Source organism: Xiphias gladius, chromosome 15 (genome assembly GCF_016859285.1).
Source record: "Xiphias gladius isolate SHS-SW01 ecotype Sanya breed wild chromosome 15, ASM1685928v1, whole genome shotgun sequence".
In the NCBI taxonomy this organism is placed as follows: domain Eukaryota; kingdom Metazoa; phylum Chordata; class Actinopteri; order Istiophoriformes; family Xiphiidae; genus Xiphias; species Xiphias gladius.
The window spans coordinates 19,113,571-19,130,539 of NC_053414.1; the positions used below are offsets into that span (position 1 = coordinate 19,113,571).

At 43.4% G+C, this 16,969-nt stretch overlaps 1 protein-coding gene across 10 annotated transcripts in view; it reads right to left on the reverse strand.

Annotated features, from left to right (window-relative positions):
• Positions 1-3,310: 3,310 nt before the first annotated feature.
• nfixa (nuclear factor I/Xa) overlaps positions 3,311-16,969 on the reverse strand; it is a 109,889-nt gene continuing 96,230 nt past the window's right edge. For 5 of the 10 annotated variants that reach the window (XM_040147048.1, XM_040147047.1, XM_040147052.1 and 2 more), the window contains 5 exons: positions 16,030-16,158; positions 12,518-12,687; positions 10,486-10,633; positions 8,118-8,206; positions 3,311-4,587 (listed from right to left, as the gene is read on the reverse strand). In XM_040147048.1, coding sequence (XP_040002982.1) covers positions 4,573-4,587; positions 8,118-8,206; positions 10,486-10,633; positions 12,518-12,687; positions 16,030-16,158 — 551 coding nt within the window. In that variant the 3' untranslated portion in view covers positions 3,311-4,572. The remainder of the gene's footprint in view (positions 4,588-8,117; positions 8,207-10,485; positions 10,634-12,517; positions 12,688-16,029; positions 16,159-16,969) is intronic. The other 5 variants (XM_040147057.1, XM_040147054.1, XM_040147053.1 and 2 more) reach the window with 4 other exon arrangements.

The following is a 16,969-nucleotide window of genomic DNA, read 5'->3' on the forward strand; positions in this document are numbered from 1 at the left end:
AGGGACTTCCCTGAATCCTCAAAAATCTGAGAGATCAGGTTCATGCTGGCCTTTTAACTATCTGGTTGTTGTGCTGTAAATGGCTAATACTGCTGGGAGTTTCACTGTGTGAAACCCGCTGTGAACAAAAATACTTCACTTTAAAAGATTGGTTTGAATGGATGTGGGATATGTCCTGGAAATGCAACACCCCCTCTTTCAGCCTCATGCAGGACAAGTCCGGTTATAAGGTGCTTGTAGCTTTCATTTACAGTTTGAGGCACCCTCAAAGAGAGCCGAAACGACAGCATACCCTGATAGCAAATATTAAAAGAAAACCCAAATTAAAAGGAAACAAAAAAGAGGGGGAATAAAACGAAGCCAAAAAATAAATAGCTAAAACAAAAGAGCAAACTCTTATCCTAGTCCAAGCAGCCCCTTTCCAACATCCCAAAGCAGTTCATCCAGCCCTCTCAACCCCATTAATCTTCTATGTAAACCTCTTCAACCCAAACCCCTGAACCCCTGTTGTCCCTTCCTAACCCACCCAAGGACACCCCCAAAAGCCCATCAGCGTAATTTGTTCACTTACATTAGCTGTTGAATGGAGAAGCTGAAGAAGATGGGTATGGTAATACAATGTGAAGCATACAGACAAGAATAACATGTGAGCTAACTGCATTCTGCTCAGACAAAAGTTTTTCGGCAATATTTTTTTTTTTCACCCTCCCAACAGGGGAGAGGGCAGGAGAGAGAGAGAGAGAGAGAGAGAAACAGAGAGTGACGGACACACAGTTACAGACTACTCCAGTGTCTAAGAGAAAACAGACAGTGGAGACAGAGGGGAAGAAAAAAAGCAAGAGCTGAACGAGAACAAGTTTTTTTGCCTTTTCAAAAATTTTTTTTGTCATCATTTATCAATAAAAAGTAAAGAACTAATTCACACCAGTTTCCTTTTGTACTATATATATATATATATACGGCTTTTGAAAAGGAAGAGAGGATATAGGGGAGGTACAATGGAGGGGATTCATTTCGAGCCGGAGGAAAAAGTTGTCCCTGAGCGCTGAGTGGGTGACAACTTTTTCTCTCCTTGCAGCACTCAGGGGCAACCTGCTACCTCGAGCCATTTCGAAAAAAAGGGCGATCTGGATTACAAAATGGAGTCTGTGAACAAAAGGCACTTTTAAGGGACAACCTTTAACTGCTGGGAAACTATACACTACAGCACAAGCACTATAAGAGTCATTTACAGAGGAGGGGGTGGAACAGGGGAGAGGCCCACCTGGCTGCCTGTTTCATAAATGGTTCAGACCTCAAATTTTTGCCTGGATTTTTCAGCTACTTTTTGCCCCTTTTTCTGTTGTTTCTGTGATCTGTTCAGGAGACGAAAGGTCTTAACATAATACTCTTTCCACTTCAACTCAGGTGTCTCAACACAACCTGCTGAGCTCTTTCCAGCTCTAGATTCAGAAATTTATTAAGATGATCATGGGAATAAAAAGATTTCTGGATGTGAAGCATCTCCCACAGCACAGGGAGGAACTTGGTATGCATTTATGCCAATGCGGGTGATAAAAATGAATTTTATTGGGAGGATTTTTTATTTGTTTCTGTTTTTGCTGGTGAGTTTCAGGCAGTGCATGGGTAAGTTATCTGAAGAGTTTCTTAGGCTTGAAAATTAAGGGGTTTTTTTTCTAAAGGTTGAACCAAAATGCCTTTTGTGTCACAACCTTAGGAATAGGAACCTCTCCCCCCGCTCAATACAAATAGAAGAAGAATACAAATAGAGAGAGGGATAATGCTGTTTCCTAAATGGTCTGTTACTTTTGTTCATTACCATTCATTTATAATAGTTCTGAATGTACTTTATAGTGTTAAAGCACCAGTTTTCATCTGATGATAGAGAATTTTTTTTCTGAAGTTGTGTAGATTTTTTTTTCCTTCAGCCCTCCCACATTTTTATAAACAAATGATTACACATAAAACATTAAAAAAAGAGACAAAAGGAAATAAAAACAAATACCCCCAACTTACAAAGACTAGGATTTTTCATGGCCCTCTGGTTTAGAGTCCCGGAGCTTACGGACTTGAAACAAATACATTTTTTTTCTCTTTTCTCTTAGCTTTCTTAAAAATCTCTAACAGACAAACACAATGATCTACCCAATGCATTGCACGTGGCTCAATCGACACATATTTTCTCAATAATAATACTTTCCATCAAAAAACAAACACTTTTTTCTTCTTCAAACCTACTGTCGATTTTTGACATGTTCATCTAGGTATTATAATGCTGCGCTGCAGATGGCGATGGCGTGTGTCGTTTGATTCGTACTGGTAACAGTAAGGTGGATGTTACTGAAACGGGTCGTGGGGGGAAGGTGAGAGTTCAGAAAATAACTAGACTGCCAACAAGCTCATGTAGTAAAAGTTAAAAAGGAGCATATATCATAAATATATATGTATAAGATCTCTCTCTCTGTCTTTACAAAAAAGTTTGCAGTCCTCTATAAAGATCTGTCCTAGGCCAATGGTTTCCACATGCACCAACGCTACCATTCCCTGTAGCTTAAGCTTATATGTGGGAAGAGAACCTGAAGTCAAGTTTATTACTAATTGCATGAAGGGAATACAGAGGCACTTTCATATATTGTTATAGTCTTGATATATGGTTTTAGTACATAGAGCTAATGTTTCTAGAGAGGCTGAGAACAGGGTCTCATCCCTGTGTACTATCCCTGCAAAACAGAACCAACAGCTAGGCAGTCCAGTTATTTTGTGAGGTCGGCTTTTGTTGGATCGTGTCATGATGAAAATAATACCAATAGCAATTTCAATGAGAACATTTACATAGAAAAAATATCTCAAATTAAAAAGACAAATCTTAAGTGAATGAAAAACCATTAACAAAGGCAGTTTGGAGAACCAAATATAAAGGCTTCCCTTTATTAGTTTATGTCAGGTTGTTGATAGTGTTAGTGTACATTTTAATGTGTGTGTCTCTGTGTGTGTGTGTGTGTGTGTGTGTGTGTGTGTATGTGTGTGTGTGTGTGTATGTGTGTATTCCTCTGGGTTTTCCTGTGACTGGACTAAGGGATACAGGGTGAAGCAATGCAAGGGATGCATGTGATAAGCTGTTGTTACTGTGCTGTCCATACGTGAGAGAGATTTGAGAAACTGCTGCTACTGTTTCGTTGAAATCTGTTTCGCTGAAATTTGCGCATGATACTTAACGTATTACTGCAATCTAACAGAAAATGTTATGACATGCAAGAGAAGGTTAAAACAATCCAAGTGAGACAAAACCAAAACCAAATCCGGCAAGAAGGAAAAAAAAAAAAAAACGCAAGAAAACACCTACAAACAAAATGAAAGCTAATAATATGAAGCTGATGCTGCGTGTGCATTCCTGTAAATTAAATTCCATGTCTATGAATAATAACAATATGATATTGTGAGTGGTTGTTTGACAGACTATTCTAGAGAGGATGGTCTGTATGTACTGTATGCAAGCGTGAGCGTGTTAGTTTGTGAGCGTGTGCGTATGTGTGCTGCATGTTTCAGGGCCTAGACTCGAATGTCAACACAGCCACATTCCTGCCGTGGCAGCCAGCCTCGATTCACTTCTCTAATCGCTCATCTGACCATCGATGTGCAATACTGTTCATCCCTTATTAAAAATTAATAGTGCATAGGTGAGGGGACGAAAGAGCACATGTGGAGTTAGTGTTATGACTGTCTGTCGTGTGTTCACTCGCTCGCACTCGCCTCATGGCTATCACTTCTCCCACAGCAGGACGCCCTGATACTTTGACAGGTAAACAAAGACCAGCCACTTAGTGCATATATGTCACACCATCGGGTGGTGTCACCATGATTGGCCAATCAGAAATGAAAGAGGCTCAGGGCTGAGCGAATGAAGCGGCAGAGTGTGGCAACACACAGGCGTGTGGCTGTGGTTTCGGTCTGGACCCTGAGCAGCACTGAGCTCCAGGTGAGGTGGCAGGGGATGTGATTTGGGTGGGACCATGGACCTGGAGGTGAGTTGGGTGGAGAAATACATAGATATGGAGGCATGCAATTTGGGTGGAAATCTTTTCAACTTGCACATCCGACTTCATCATTTACCACTACTTGTTCTTTTTGGATCTCCCAGCCAATGCATGGAGTTTCATTGTGGAGACAACAAAATGGAAATAAAACATAAAAAAAGAAACAACAAATGTATAATTGGTCATTTGTCAGGTTACCATATTGCGTTTCCTTTCTGACATTTTCGTGGTGTGTGTGAGACAGTTCCTCATCTTCCTCTTCCTCCTCCTTGCTTTCTGAGTCTGTCCACTCAATCTCATTGAAACCTCCTGGATAAAGGGGGACGAACGTTCCTGTTCAAATTGTGTTGGATTGGGAGTCCTCTAGGGGCAGGGTGGGGTTTTTTGGGGTTCTGTAGTAGTACTTTGAATAGTGTTGGCGAGAGAGAAAGACCTTTTTAGTGTCAGCAGTCTGTTCTTAATCAGCAGTGAGTGTGTTTGTTTTTCAAATTTCCAATTTTCATGACACAATTTTAGCTGTTGATTCAGAGAGGCCTTGTCAGAGGAACCAGGACTGTGGAGGAGAAAAGAAAAGAAAGTTGGTTTTTAAACAACATCTGCAGATATCCATTTAGATTCAGGCTCGATTCTCATCAGTCTCGAGCTGCAGCATACAGTGCAAAAAAAAAAAACCCAAACAAACACAAAGTGAAAAAGACAGAAAGAAAAGAAAACTTACGAACACGCATGCACGCACGCGCGTACGCACACGCACACACATACACACACACACCGTTATTGTTATGAATGAAGGAGGTAGAATTGGTGGGACATAACAGAATAAGAAAAGGTATGAAGTACGAACACAGTACAGCACTGTACACGGTTAACTTTGAAGCATGGTATAAATCGCTGACCTCCACAAGACCACAAGGTCATAAGATATATCTGAGGTTGCATCGTGATTAACAGGACAGGAGCCAGAAAAACCTGCTGCTGCACAAAATTATGTTTTTCTTTCTTTTTAGACAATAATTTAATCTTTGCCTTTTGCCACTGAATAACTGGATAATTCCCCCTCTTCAGGCCTCTGAAAATAAAAGTAAGAGACAAATTGCTCTGTAATGTAACTGCTCACATCCAGGAGGCATATGCAAGCAGAAACAAGGAGTCGCAAGTAGACATTCATTTGTTTTGAAGGATCACAGGCAAAACAGTTTGGGAACCAGCAGTGTAAATAATCCTTCATCCACTAGGGGGCCACCTACTACTCCTTTTCTCTTTCACTTCTGTACTTGCTGAGCTCAGCTGTCCCGCACAGTGTTGAAAAAGTTACCACCTCAACTTAACCACTTGCTGTTCTTAGGAGGGCTGACTGGCTTTTTACTTATTAAAAACACTTGTGTTATTTCAGAGCTACACATAGCATTGTGGCAGCAGTTTTTGTATCCGTCTGAATGGCTTTCCAGTGAGCAAACACAAGACTATAACCGCTCTGTCATGCACTACCAGTTTACATGTAAGGCGATCCTCCTAATATGTCTCTGCTCTTTGGGCCCGAGTGGTCTCGGGCTACACTGTAAAGCTATTGAGGGCAGCTACTCCAGGGATCCAGTTTCTCAGTTTGATAAGAGGGCAGAATGGAGGCTTTGGCACCGGCTGCGCTGTTCTGGCTGCTTCTGACATTCCACAGGCCTCGGCCCGGGGAGAGCAGCGAATCACCCCATCTTCAACAGCAAACTCTCTGTTGTCCCCCATTCTAGCAAACTCAGAGAAAGCTTTTACCCCCCTCAACCTCCATCTATCCTCCACCACCGCTGCCTCCCTCCTTCCTACCCATGATTCTTTGGTGTTTGTAGATAACTCCTCCTCCTGGCTTCAACTTCCCTTAAACCCCTTCTCTTTTCCTCTCCCTCTCTTACTCCGGCTCTCCCAATGTAATCCTTGGCAGTGGAAAGTGACCCCCCTTCTCTCTCTCTAACCCCCCTTCAAGTCCAAGTTCAACTGCCTATGACATCATGTCTGGTTGCTGCGGGCAACCAGACAGCCGGGACGTGACTGTGGAGTGCAGCGAGCTTCAACTAACTCCCTCTCTCTTTTTTCCCTCCCTTTCTCTCAGTCCCTCTTACTTTTTTCATACACGCTTCCCTATCTCCCTCGCTCTTCCTGCATAGCGGAGGTCTCACCACCAGAGAGCTCCTCAGTCCAGCTTTTCTCTGCGTCTTGAGCTGACAGCAGTGGGAAGACTCTCTCCCTCTGTCTTGGCTAGTTGGCTAGCAGGCGGCGAGGCGGGCTGGCAGGGCCATCGTCTGAACCTCTCCATATGCCAGAGAACAGCAGGACAGGCAGAGACCTCTGTTACTCACTCTGGCTGAGGCTGTTACTGACCTACTAGGCTCAGCTAACTGCGAGCAGTTGATACCGTTGCCCAGGTTCTCGCTATGTGTGCAGCAAGATCCGGCAGAAATGTTCAAAGGGGACATTTTTCTATAATGTTTGATAAGCAATAGCAGGAGATAATAATCATTCTGAACAGATGTAAGCTGTTGTAATACCCCTGTTGTTTTTTTAGGAGAGAAAATGAGGGGCAAGAGTTTTGGCACAGGGCTGAAGCAATGTGTGTGTGTGTGTGTGTGTGTGTGTGTGTGTGTGTGTCTGTGTGTGCATAGGCGCTAACACACATTTGGATGATGTGTGGATGTCCCCTCAGTGCCAGGGCTACATCTGTGGGAGAGTGGTGCAGGTGTGGGAGCCTGAAAATACTAGAGGGAGTAGCAGGCGGAGAGAGGGACAGAAAGGGAGAGATGGTGGGCTGCTGATGTATAAGGGGAGGGAAGGAGGGGGTAGGAGGGCGGGGGGCGGTTGGGGCAGCCGAGCAGAGCTGTGCCGAGGAGGAATGCAAATTGTTTCCATGTGTGGGGAGGACAGGAGAGCCGAGTTGGCTGCAGGCAGGTGCGGTTAGCCCCTAATGAGAAAAGTTGTGTTGGTGATGGAGGAGGCCCAAGACACTGCAGCCCAGTTACAGAGCGCAGCCAAAGCTGAAACCACAATGTAGTGCACTACTGGCCTCACACGCTGCACTAATACACACTGTGGGGCCTAGCAGAGATAAATCAACATTGCTGGAGCTGAAACTAACTGGCACTGCTTACATTCATTGTAGGGAAACTACTGTGGTGCAAAAAACTGTAAACCAATACTGAAACTAAAGGCCTTGATACATGGGCAACACTTTTGTGTCATGGAGGGCTAGTTTGCAAACAAGTGATCAGCAATACCAGTATGCTACATAATTTCTACCCTGGTCCATTATAATATCCCCCATCAAGCATTTCCTGGATGGCAATGTGTAACGTGAACAAGTACAATGTCAACTCAAACAAGCAGCACATTTTTCAAGGTTGTAGCATGTGGTAAGAGGCTTTAAAACTGGTATCAGCTTATAAAGGTCTTTTGAAATAGCGTTTTGTTAACACAATCCTAACTCAAGGTCTACTCACTAGCATTTTCCAGAGATTTTAGTTGAATCACATGGTCTGCGTCAGCGGATAAAGTTTTCATTGAGATGGATATATCAACATGCAAACTCACAACATCTTATCTTCGTCAACAGCTACTGAGCTTGAAAATCAACAGATCTGTCTCCATGAACACTGAGCAAATTTCATTCGCTGATGATGACACGTGTGATATGATTGCAAACTCTGGAAAAAGCTAGCAAGTTGATTCTGAGTTTGGATTATGTTGTCAAAATACTAAAGTCCCGATGCAGATAACAGTTATGGGTTTAAAGTAGAAAAATATCCATGCAGTTGATCATCACTGGTGCCATGGGCGGAATCACTGACTGTAGCAGGTTGCTAATGCAGAGCCATTGTCTGAGTTTTCCATCTGTTTCACGGCCTTTGCTCTGAATGACATGCTTGTCCCTTTAAACCCGAAGATGCCTGAATTAACGGTGTGCTGGGAAGTCGCACCTACGTACAGCACTGTGCAGTCACGCTTGCAGATAGTAATGAGGGAAAAGGAAGAAAAGACATAAAAACACAGGAGGAGGAGGTGGGTGGGTGGATGTCGATTAAATGAGGGAGGTTGGCGGGGTACCTGAGTCTGCTGGGGGATATTCAGAAAGTTGTCCCGTGTTCCGATGCCGACAAACCGGTTGGGAGCTGTGGAGCCTGGCGTGGAGTATGCTATAAAGAGAGAGACAAGTGTGTACATGCTTTTACACATACACATACACACTGAGCTTATAGTTGAGTTTGATGCTCTCATCATCGTCATCTATATATATTACTATAATATTAACTCACTACAGGACTACGAATCACTGTCAAATGAATTATTGGGAAAAGACAGTAAGGGTCAGGGATACTGATGCCCTATTAGTCATATGAGTGATTGGTTCATGCTGCGGGCAGGTTCTTTGCTATTTTCACTTAACCATTTAATCTGTGGTTAACAAGGGGGTGTAAAGTCTGTAATGATTAGCGCTAACATGAAGAAGCTATTTCCTGCAAATCTGGCTACACTGTTAGTCACAGACGCTCCTCAGCAACCCCTGGCCTCAGTAATAAGCCATCATAATCATAGAAAAACCACTGAGGACTCACTGTGGACTTAATAAAAGGGTGACCGATGGAGGAACTCTATTCATCACCAGTGGTAACCAATGCTCCGTTTAAATTTAATAGGCTAAGAGGAGCATCTTGCCTATAAAGTGACACCATTCAGTGATGCCACAGGATCAAATTTAGGGCAGTTGTGCTCACTGGACTCCAACATGGCAGCTGAGTAGAACTTTTGCTCTGCATGACTTGAGTGAGGTTGTGGGGATGGGGATGTGTGGGGGTGACAGTGAAAGGGCTGGAAACTGATGCATGAGTGAGGGTGAGAGTGCATCATGTGCATGTGTGTGTGTTTTTCTTATGACTGTAGTTACGATATCTTGAGAATCAGAGACAAAATTATAGAGGGAAGAAAAAAAAATACAGTCATAACAGTCACCGGAATGAGAAAAGAGACTGAAATTACGATATTTATTTATATTGATGTTCATATAAATAAATAATAAAGTGACACGTTAATCTGAGAGAGTTGGAAGGGGGAGGGGAGGAAAGGTTGATAGGACAGGAAGAGGAGAAAAACTCAAAACAAAAAGAGGAGAAGGTGCCCCGGTTGCTCCGTCCAGTGCCCCCTCTTGGTGTGCCTCTCCCATGGCCCGACTCTCGCCCCGCACCTGTCTGGGTGGAACCAACCAAAGCCTCACCGCTCCCTTAAGACACTCCTTTCTCCCGCTCCCCCAGTATCGCACTAATTAGACAGGTTTGATTAGATTTTATCATTCATGTTTAGAGAGACTGGGTTGGTCTTGTTATACTGTGATTTCTATGTTTTTTGTTGTTCTCAATTTTTAATTGTTGTGAGATTTGTGTGAAAGTGGCGAGGGGATTGGGTGGGTAAAGTGGGGCATGATGTTTTTTTGGAGTCCACGCCAACTGCCCTAATTTTGTTCCCTTAAAAAGAAAAAAAGAGAGAAATAAAGGAAAAGAAAGGAGGATATGAGAAAGGAGAATATGAGAATATATCGAATAAAGAAAAGAACAAAGCAAAAAAGAAATGAGAGAAGGGGGTAGATTGTATTGCCGCTGTCACAGACACGCAAGGTCTGTGTTGATCAAAGGCTTGCGGCTACAGAGGCAACGTGCACAGGGCCCTGCTCTGCTCTGCTCCCCCCAAACTACAAAACACATCAAAAAGAAGTGAGAGAGACTACAGTGCCTCTTGTGGTGCTAGCAGGAAACCCAACACCAGAGAGAGAGCAAAAGAGAGAGTAAAAAGATTTTTAGGAAAGAGGAGGAAGAAGACTGGGAAGGCTTGCAAAGACATGAAGAGAGAAAAGGAGCCTGAACTTCAGAGCAAGTTAGAGCAAGAGATACAGAAGAGCTTGAAAGAGGATCTCTGGTTTGGCAAAGGCGTGGCTTCTGCCTCGTCAGAATTGGATCTCGCTGGTAAAGTACAGTACAGTACAGTACTGTGGCGTACAGTCCATAAGGTGATGGATGAAATAGGAGTGAAGCTTCTGGGGCTGCTGAGTGTTTGACTGAGCAGACTGCAACCTTACTGGAAGCAGAGGGCCAGCTAAACTTAGAAAAACTACAGCAGCAGTAGTCATTGTAGAAGTCCCAGATCTGTGCTTTTCCAGTAGTAGTACTACAAGATTACAGAAAAAAGCCCAGTGTAGCTGCAATGCACAGAATTACAGGGACTTCTATGATGACTAAATCTGCTCTAGCACCATAGACTTGATGTAGTATTCCTTGGGACAGAGGACAAATTAGCTGCCAGCTAAGAGCTAATCAACCTACGGGAGACTTAAACTGGTTTGGACCGGCCTTTGTCAGAAGTCTGTGGGGAGACTGGAGCAGTGATGGGGGTTTGTGGAGGGGAGTGGGAGTGGGGGGTGACTTACACGGAGATGCGGGTGAGCTGAGTCCGCCGTCAGTGGGCGTGCTGATGGTTTTAGAGTCGGGCATGGGGAGGGGCACAGGGCGCGCCACCGGGGGTGGCGGGGGCAGCAGGAAGGAGCCCGGCATTTTGCTCTGGCCACCTCCATTAGGCTGCAGATGGACCATACAGACAGGGTGAGCAGGACACACCCCGAGAATATACAGTGCACAGGGAGCCAGACACACACGCACACGCACACACAAACAAACACACACACACACGCAGGCACACACGCACGCACACACACGCACACACACACGCACACAAAAGTCACTCTCAGAGAGTCCCATGTAAGGGTAAGACGCATATATAGACAGACATCAACAGCATCCTCTCAAGTAGTTTTACATACACTGACCAATGAAGACACACACACACACACTTGCACACAGGGACATGAGAGATAACCAAACTCACACAATTTTAAAATAAAACACACAAAAATATCAGACAGTCTGGCCAAAAGTAGTGAGGTAAATAAGAAGTGGAAAAGTGATGAACATTGTCACACAAAAGGGGAAAAGAAAAATGGAGCAGTCACAAGGGAAGTTGTTATAGTGGAATGTAAGAATTTAAAAAAGGAGGGAAAATCAGCAATGTTTCAGGGTGTCTGTGTAAGTGTGCAGTGTATGTGCGTGTACAATTTTACAGTTTTTACTGTGTCTTTTGTTGTTGAAGTAATGAGAACAAACGATAATAGGACATGTGATGTGTGATAAGTGGTTTTAAAGTTGCTCAGAAGGCCAAGTTTACAGTAGAGGTTTACAGTACTACCAGCACACTGCACCTTAACAAATGTGTATCAAAATAGTTCTGAAATATCCCCATGAGGCCAGTCGACGTATAATGTGCCTATGCTTTGATGTTTGGAAACTGTAACTTTCAACATGAGTCTGGGCATGTTATTGGCATTATCAAAGGGGCACCTCCCTGCACTGATGTTTGACTGAATTAGGCCCATGATACCTCAAAAAAGCTCAACGGTGTCCCAGAAACATCCCCTTCTGTGCCTCATCCGCTTGTGCAGTTTGTTTCCTCCTCATCCACAACCACACACTAGCTTCTGTAGCTTAACCTGACACATGGTGTGTTTTAATAACGAATTTGTCATAGTGTGTTACTTTCATATAATTGTATAGATAACTATTTTATGTTACATATGTATATTACTTAATCTTCTACCATATATTGTGCAGAGAAAATGATTAGAGACTGAGTAAGATGTGCCGCTTGAGAGAAAATCATAGTGGAGAGTAAAGGAATGTCTCTAAAAATGGCAGAGGGTCAATGAGGGCTTGTTAAACAAGTATTGCATCAGGAGTCTTAAATGTCTGCTTCAGGTTTCTTCCACGAGTACCTAACTCTCCAAACACTGCCGGTCTCAATCCGTCTTCAAGTTCCTTACCGGCCTCTTTCATGTTTACATCCTTGCTTCCCTATAGTAAATCATCTGCCAGTTTCCATACCTACCCTATGTCCTGTCCGCCTAGAGGGCTTTTTGATATTTTCTTCCTGAACACAACTGGCAGGCAAGATCTTCTCCTACCTTACTGTGGGAGAAGGCATTACATTATATGTTGAACCAAAGATGAGTCCAATGTGGTTCACCCAGTTCTCTCCAGGTGAGTTTTTTCTAATGTTTAATCACATCTGACTGCCTCCTCCTGTTGAGGCATTTGCCCTAAAGCCATTTTCCTCTTCCCTGTTGAATTTGCTTCACCTCATAAAGATTTCTATTCCTTGTTTTAGGATAACTTGACCTTGTTGCACCTGTTTATCTGACAAGTTATATATGAAACGATGTAGCAGTAAGTGTCTATATAATTATGATGCTGTTTTTTTCTTGTAGACTTGCTTTCGGTAGTTCTGCATCTTCTTCAGTATATTCCACACAAATAAACTGACTTCTAATCAGTGTCCACTTTTCTTTTATGTCAGTTTGCAACCATCCCACTATCACATCACCTTTCTTGATGAACCCAAAGATCACTTACCTGTGCGCTGGGCTGTCCTGTGCCGTCAGTGCACACAAACTGCACAAACTCCTTAAGCGGGTCCTGGTGGTGATGGTAGCGTATGGTGGGGTGGGTGAAGTACGGGCTGGACTGCTGGATGATGGAGGAGGAGGGGAAGTGCAGGGCTGAGGCTGAGGCACGGGGACTCCCTGGGGAGAAAAGCAAGAAGGAGGGATAGGAAACAGGAATGGGAAAGGGAGAGGGAAAGAAGAAGAGGAAGAGGAACGTGAGGAGAAGATACAAGAAAGACCAAAAGTGGGGAAAAATACAATGAGGCTCAGATCATTCTAGTCTCTTTCTACTCAAACACAGCACGCATATTAAGCATACATAACGCTCTAGACAGTGATATTCAGTACATTAACATACACACCTATGACAGTATATAAGACATGTATATGTTTTAATTAAGCACTAACACAGCTGGCATCAAAGTCCAGTTTGCCGCTTAGGCCTATTATTGTCATAACACAGAAAATAGCTGTGACATTCTCTTGTGGTTGACTGACTGAAGTTGTTCTGCTTACAAATGACTGGCATTATCCCCAGCTAGTGGGAAACATCTGGTCCCATTCAGTTTATAAATCAGCCCACTAGATTTCTCTGTACCTCTGGCCTGGCATTACTACACATGGACACACACTTTCACAGTACCCATACAAGCTAGAGTTTGTTACAGTATTTTCTGCCTTCTGCTCCTTATCCATTTCTCTCTCTCTCTCACACACACACACACACACACACACACACACACACACACACACACACACACACACACACACACACACACACACACACACACACACACGGACCACTGGGGCATGACAGATCCCCACACACATACTGAATTTTTCCACTTTTGTTTTATTGCTTGTCGGTGATGTGTAATCAATCAGCAGCATATCATTGCTGTGCGGTTCTGCCCAGTAGTTTGAAGCTTGAGAGAGAATCTCCCCTCTGCTCCCAATCGACCACAAAACACCTCCCGGAGACATTAGTCAGACAGCCCCACATGCGCGCACACGCACGCACACACACACGCACGCACGCACGCACGCACGCACACACACGCACGCACACACACACACACACACACACGGCTCCACTGTCTGTCTTGTCTGCTGAGATTCTATGGCTTTGGCAATTTGGCACACCAAACTAAAGAGGCAAGCTGCTAGGTGAGGGAAGCCTGGCGAACAAGCATCTGTGATTATGTCTGTCACCTACTATCTCTTGTGTATAGTATACTCACAAAGTCTGTAAGTGCATGTTCGTTCAAACTTTTGTATTTTTGTATTGGTGTCCTTGTCTTTTTGTGTGTGTTTGGTTTTGAGTGAATGTGAATTTTTTACCTCTCTTGGTTTGTATGTTTTCTTGGTCTCTCTCTGTATGAATGTGATGCTATGTCTGTTGCAGCTTACGTGTCTTTGTACATATATTGGTGCACGTGTAACCGCTGCCAAAATGGCAGACTCTCCAGACTAGTATAATCAGACAACAGTCAACCTGGCAGCTCTCCATGTCAGTCCGGAGCCAAAAACAGGACATAAACTATCCCTACCCATGAACACCAGCACTTACTACACCTATACAAGAGCTAACAGCTCGAGTCCATCCAAGTCAAGCCATGATTGCTAACTGCGTCTTCCCCCTCTCTGTCTACCCCCATTTCTCTTTTCATCCCTCTCTCCGTCCTCCCTCCCATCATCCTCCAGTCTCTTTATAGAACCAAGGCCTCCGAGGGACATTCCATTTGGATGGCAGCCATTTTAGCACAGAGAGTCCTCCGCAAGAGGGTAAATTTACACACGCACGTGTGTGTGAGTGTTTGTGTGTGTAACTGTGTGTATGTGCACAAATGCACCCATACACAATCTCTAAATACTGTCTCATCACAGCCTCTCTATTACATGAAAACCTCTCAGCCAACGGTCCACATACACAGTTAGTTGGAGACCAAAGAAACCTGAGCTAGTCCCTCACACCTCTTCAACTCACGCACAAAACAGAGAAGCAAATTTCAGAAATCAACTCGAACGTAAAATTCAATCTGGTGTTCTGGATTCTCCAGGGGGTATGGGACTGCTCTGTTTAGATAAACAACGTGGCTTAATGGTGTGAGATCCGGCCTGGACTACATTTTCTAAATATACCGAGGGGAGCTCCGCAAGTAAAATTCAATACGTTTCAGCACGGAGGGCAATGAGTCCAAATGACCTTTACATGGTAGGTCTGGTTTGGCTGTGGACCAAACCATCCCTTTGAGAGACAAATGGAATGAGAGGGAGAGAGAGAGAGAGGACATATTTATTCCTTTGAAAAGTGAGACCAGCCTTCAGGAACTTGTTGGCAAACTTGAGATCCTGGAGACTTTGGGAATTCTCTGACTAGAGATGGACAAACCATGTCGGTTATCCTATAGGATTCAAAAGCTCTTTTGAGGACTACTTGCCCTTAGTGACTCTGTTGAAACAAGAACTTGGAAACGCTGGAGCTTACACTAAGAATTTTATCCACTACAGTGTGCGTCCGTCCCACTTCATGCGTTCAGATTCACTATCAACCCCTGCTCCTTCTTCCTTCTCATTTTCATACCTGTATTTGCTCTATATGCTCAAGAAAATCTAATCTGTGTCTGAATGTAAAAGAAAAACAAAAAAAAATAAACAGTAGTTGGCTTTAAAAACTGGAGTGCACTATGGTAAAGCAACAAACCCAGTGGTAACCTAGTGCTTATATGCATTTTCCCTTTAGCTGTCTTGTTCTTGCCTATATAATAAAGAGTTTTTACATTTTCACTTCAGACAGTGTGTCATGGAGATTTTTTCCTTGGTATGTCAACTGTTTTGACCATTTAGAGAACGAATTTTGTATGTACAGGACAGAAAAGTGTTTGGCCTTATTATAACATAATTAAACTTTTAAGTGCGCTGATAGCTCCATCTGGTAAGTTACACACCCAGTCAAGTTCATTATATCAAAATAAACAGTTTTGTCAGTTTAAATGCAAGAACTGACTTCTAAACACATTGTAAGAAATGCAGGAAGCAGTAAGATGTGAGGCAAATCAGTCACAAAGGCATGGAGGTAGCAATGGTACCATGCAATGACAATATTAAAACAAACAGGCACGAAGATGGTTGTAAAAATGGATGGATGGAGAGATGCTGAAAGAGAGAGAGAGAGAAATTTATGCCAAGCCATGATGATAGCAGTAACACTGAACCGGTGAAACTCTGCGGGCATATTGCTTCTCAGCAGTTGAAGCTGTAGGATTGGAAAGTTTTGTTCTGCTTTCTCAGCAAGTAGGTTTAGCATTTTCATTTTCAGTCACACGGTTGCAAAATGAATTTTGTTTGTTTCCAGGGAAGTTTTGGGGTGTAAATATGGCAATCTAGGATCAAGTTTGACACTCCCTTTCCTTCTCTCTCTTTTTCAGATTTTGAAGGGGGGGGGGTTTGGGGTTGTTGGGTTCATGGCAGGGCTCTCACCTGGTCTCACTCCTGCCAGCACAGGCAGCGGGTGGTGTGTGAACGCCATGCGGGGGGACCTCGTCTGGGAAGTCAGGGCGTTGAAATCAAACTTCCCCGGCTTCTTAAGTGAACCAGGCGAGGACAGTCCTGGCGAAAAAAAAAATGGGATCAACAAAAAAAGTGGGGGGAAGAGGGAGGAAAAGAGAGAGGTGGTTTTAATCAACAAAATGTTGGTTACTTAATTGGCTACACTAAAAAATAAAAAAAATTTAAAAAATTAAATTAAATTTAAAAAAAAAAAAATCAGTCTGATTCTTATTGAAGGGGATTTGAGAACAATCATGATTTTCTGATTAGATTGTTTAGTTTCTTCACTGCTTGATGGCAGTGCATTGCTCCCTATCCTTATGGCTGTTGGTCATTCACTCCCGACAGTTTCAATGAGTCAGTCAGAGGACTCTGTAAATGATGCAGTCAGAAAGCATAAAGATGTTGAAAAGACCCAAGAAATCTTGACTGTTAATCATGGGGTTTTGCTGCTCTTAGGCTGTAATAACTCATTCAGAGATTCCCAACTCCCAGCTTTGTAGTCATATAATATGGACTGAGCAATATTTCATGGCCTAAGAGCATATCTTCAAAGTAAAAAAGGGGAAAAACAGCTAAAGCCAATCTGAATCTGGTCTTTGTTTCAGAGCCAAAGCACATCTGTAGCTATAATAAACTCTTCTGTGCCACTGTATGTTTTTCTGTCTCATCTCTTTCTTTCTGTTTCTCTCTCTCGTTCAGGTGCCAACTCCAGGCTTTCTCTGTGTATGAGCATGGTCACCATACAGCCACAGTCAACTAGTTGTGGTCTGGCTTCAGTGAAGCTCACAGGCTGGCTGCACGAGAAGAAGGCTTCATTCAGAAATAGCACACACTGTACAGTATGGACACGGCAGCTGTTGAGTGCGAA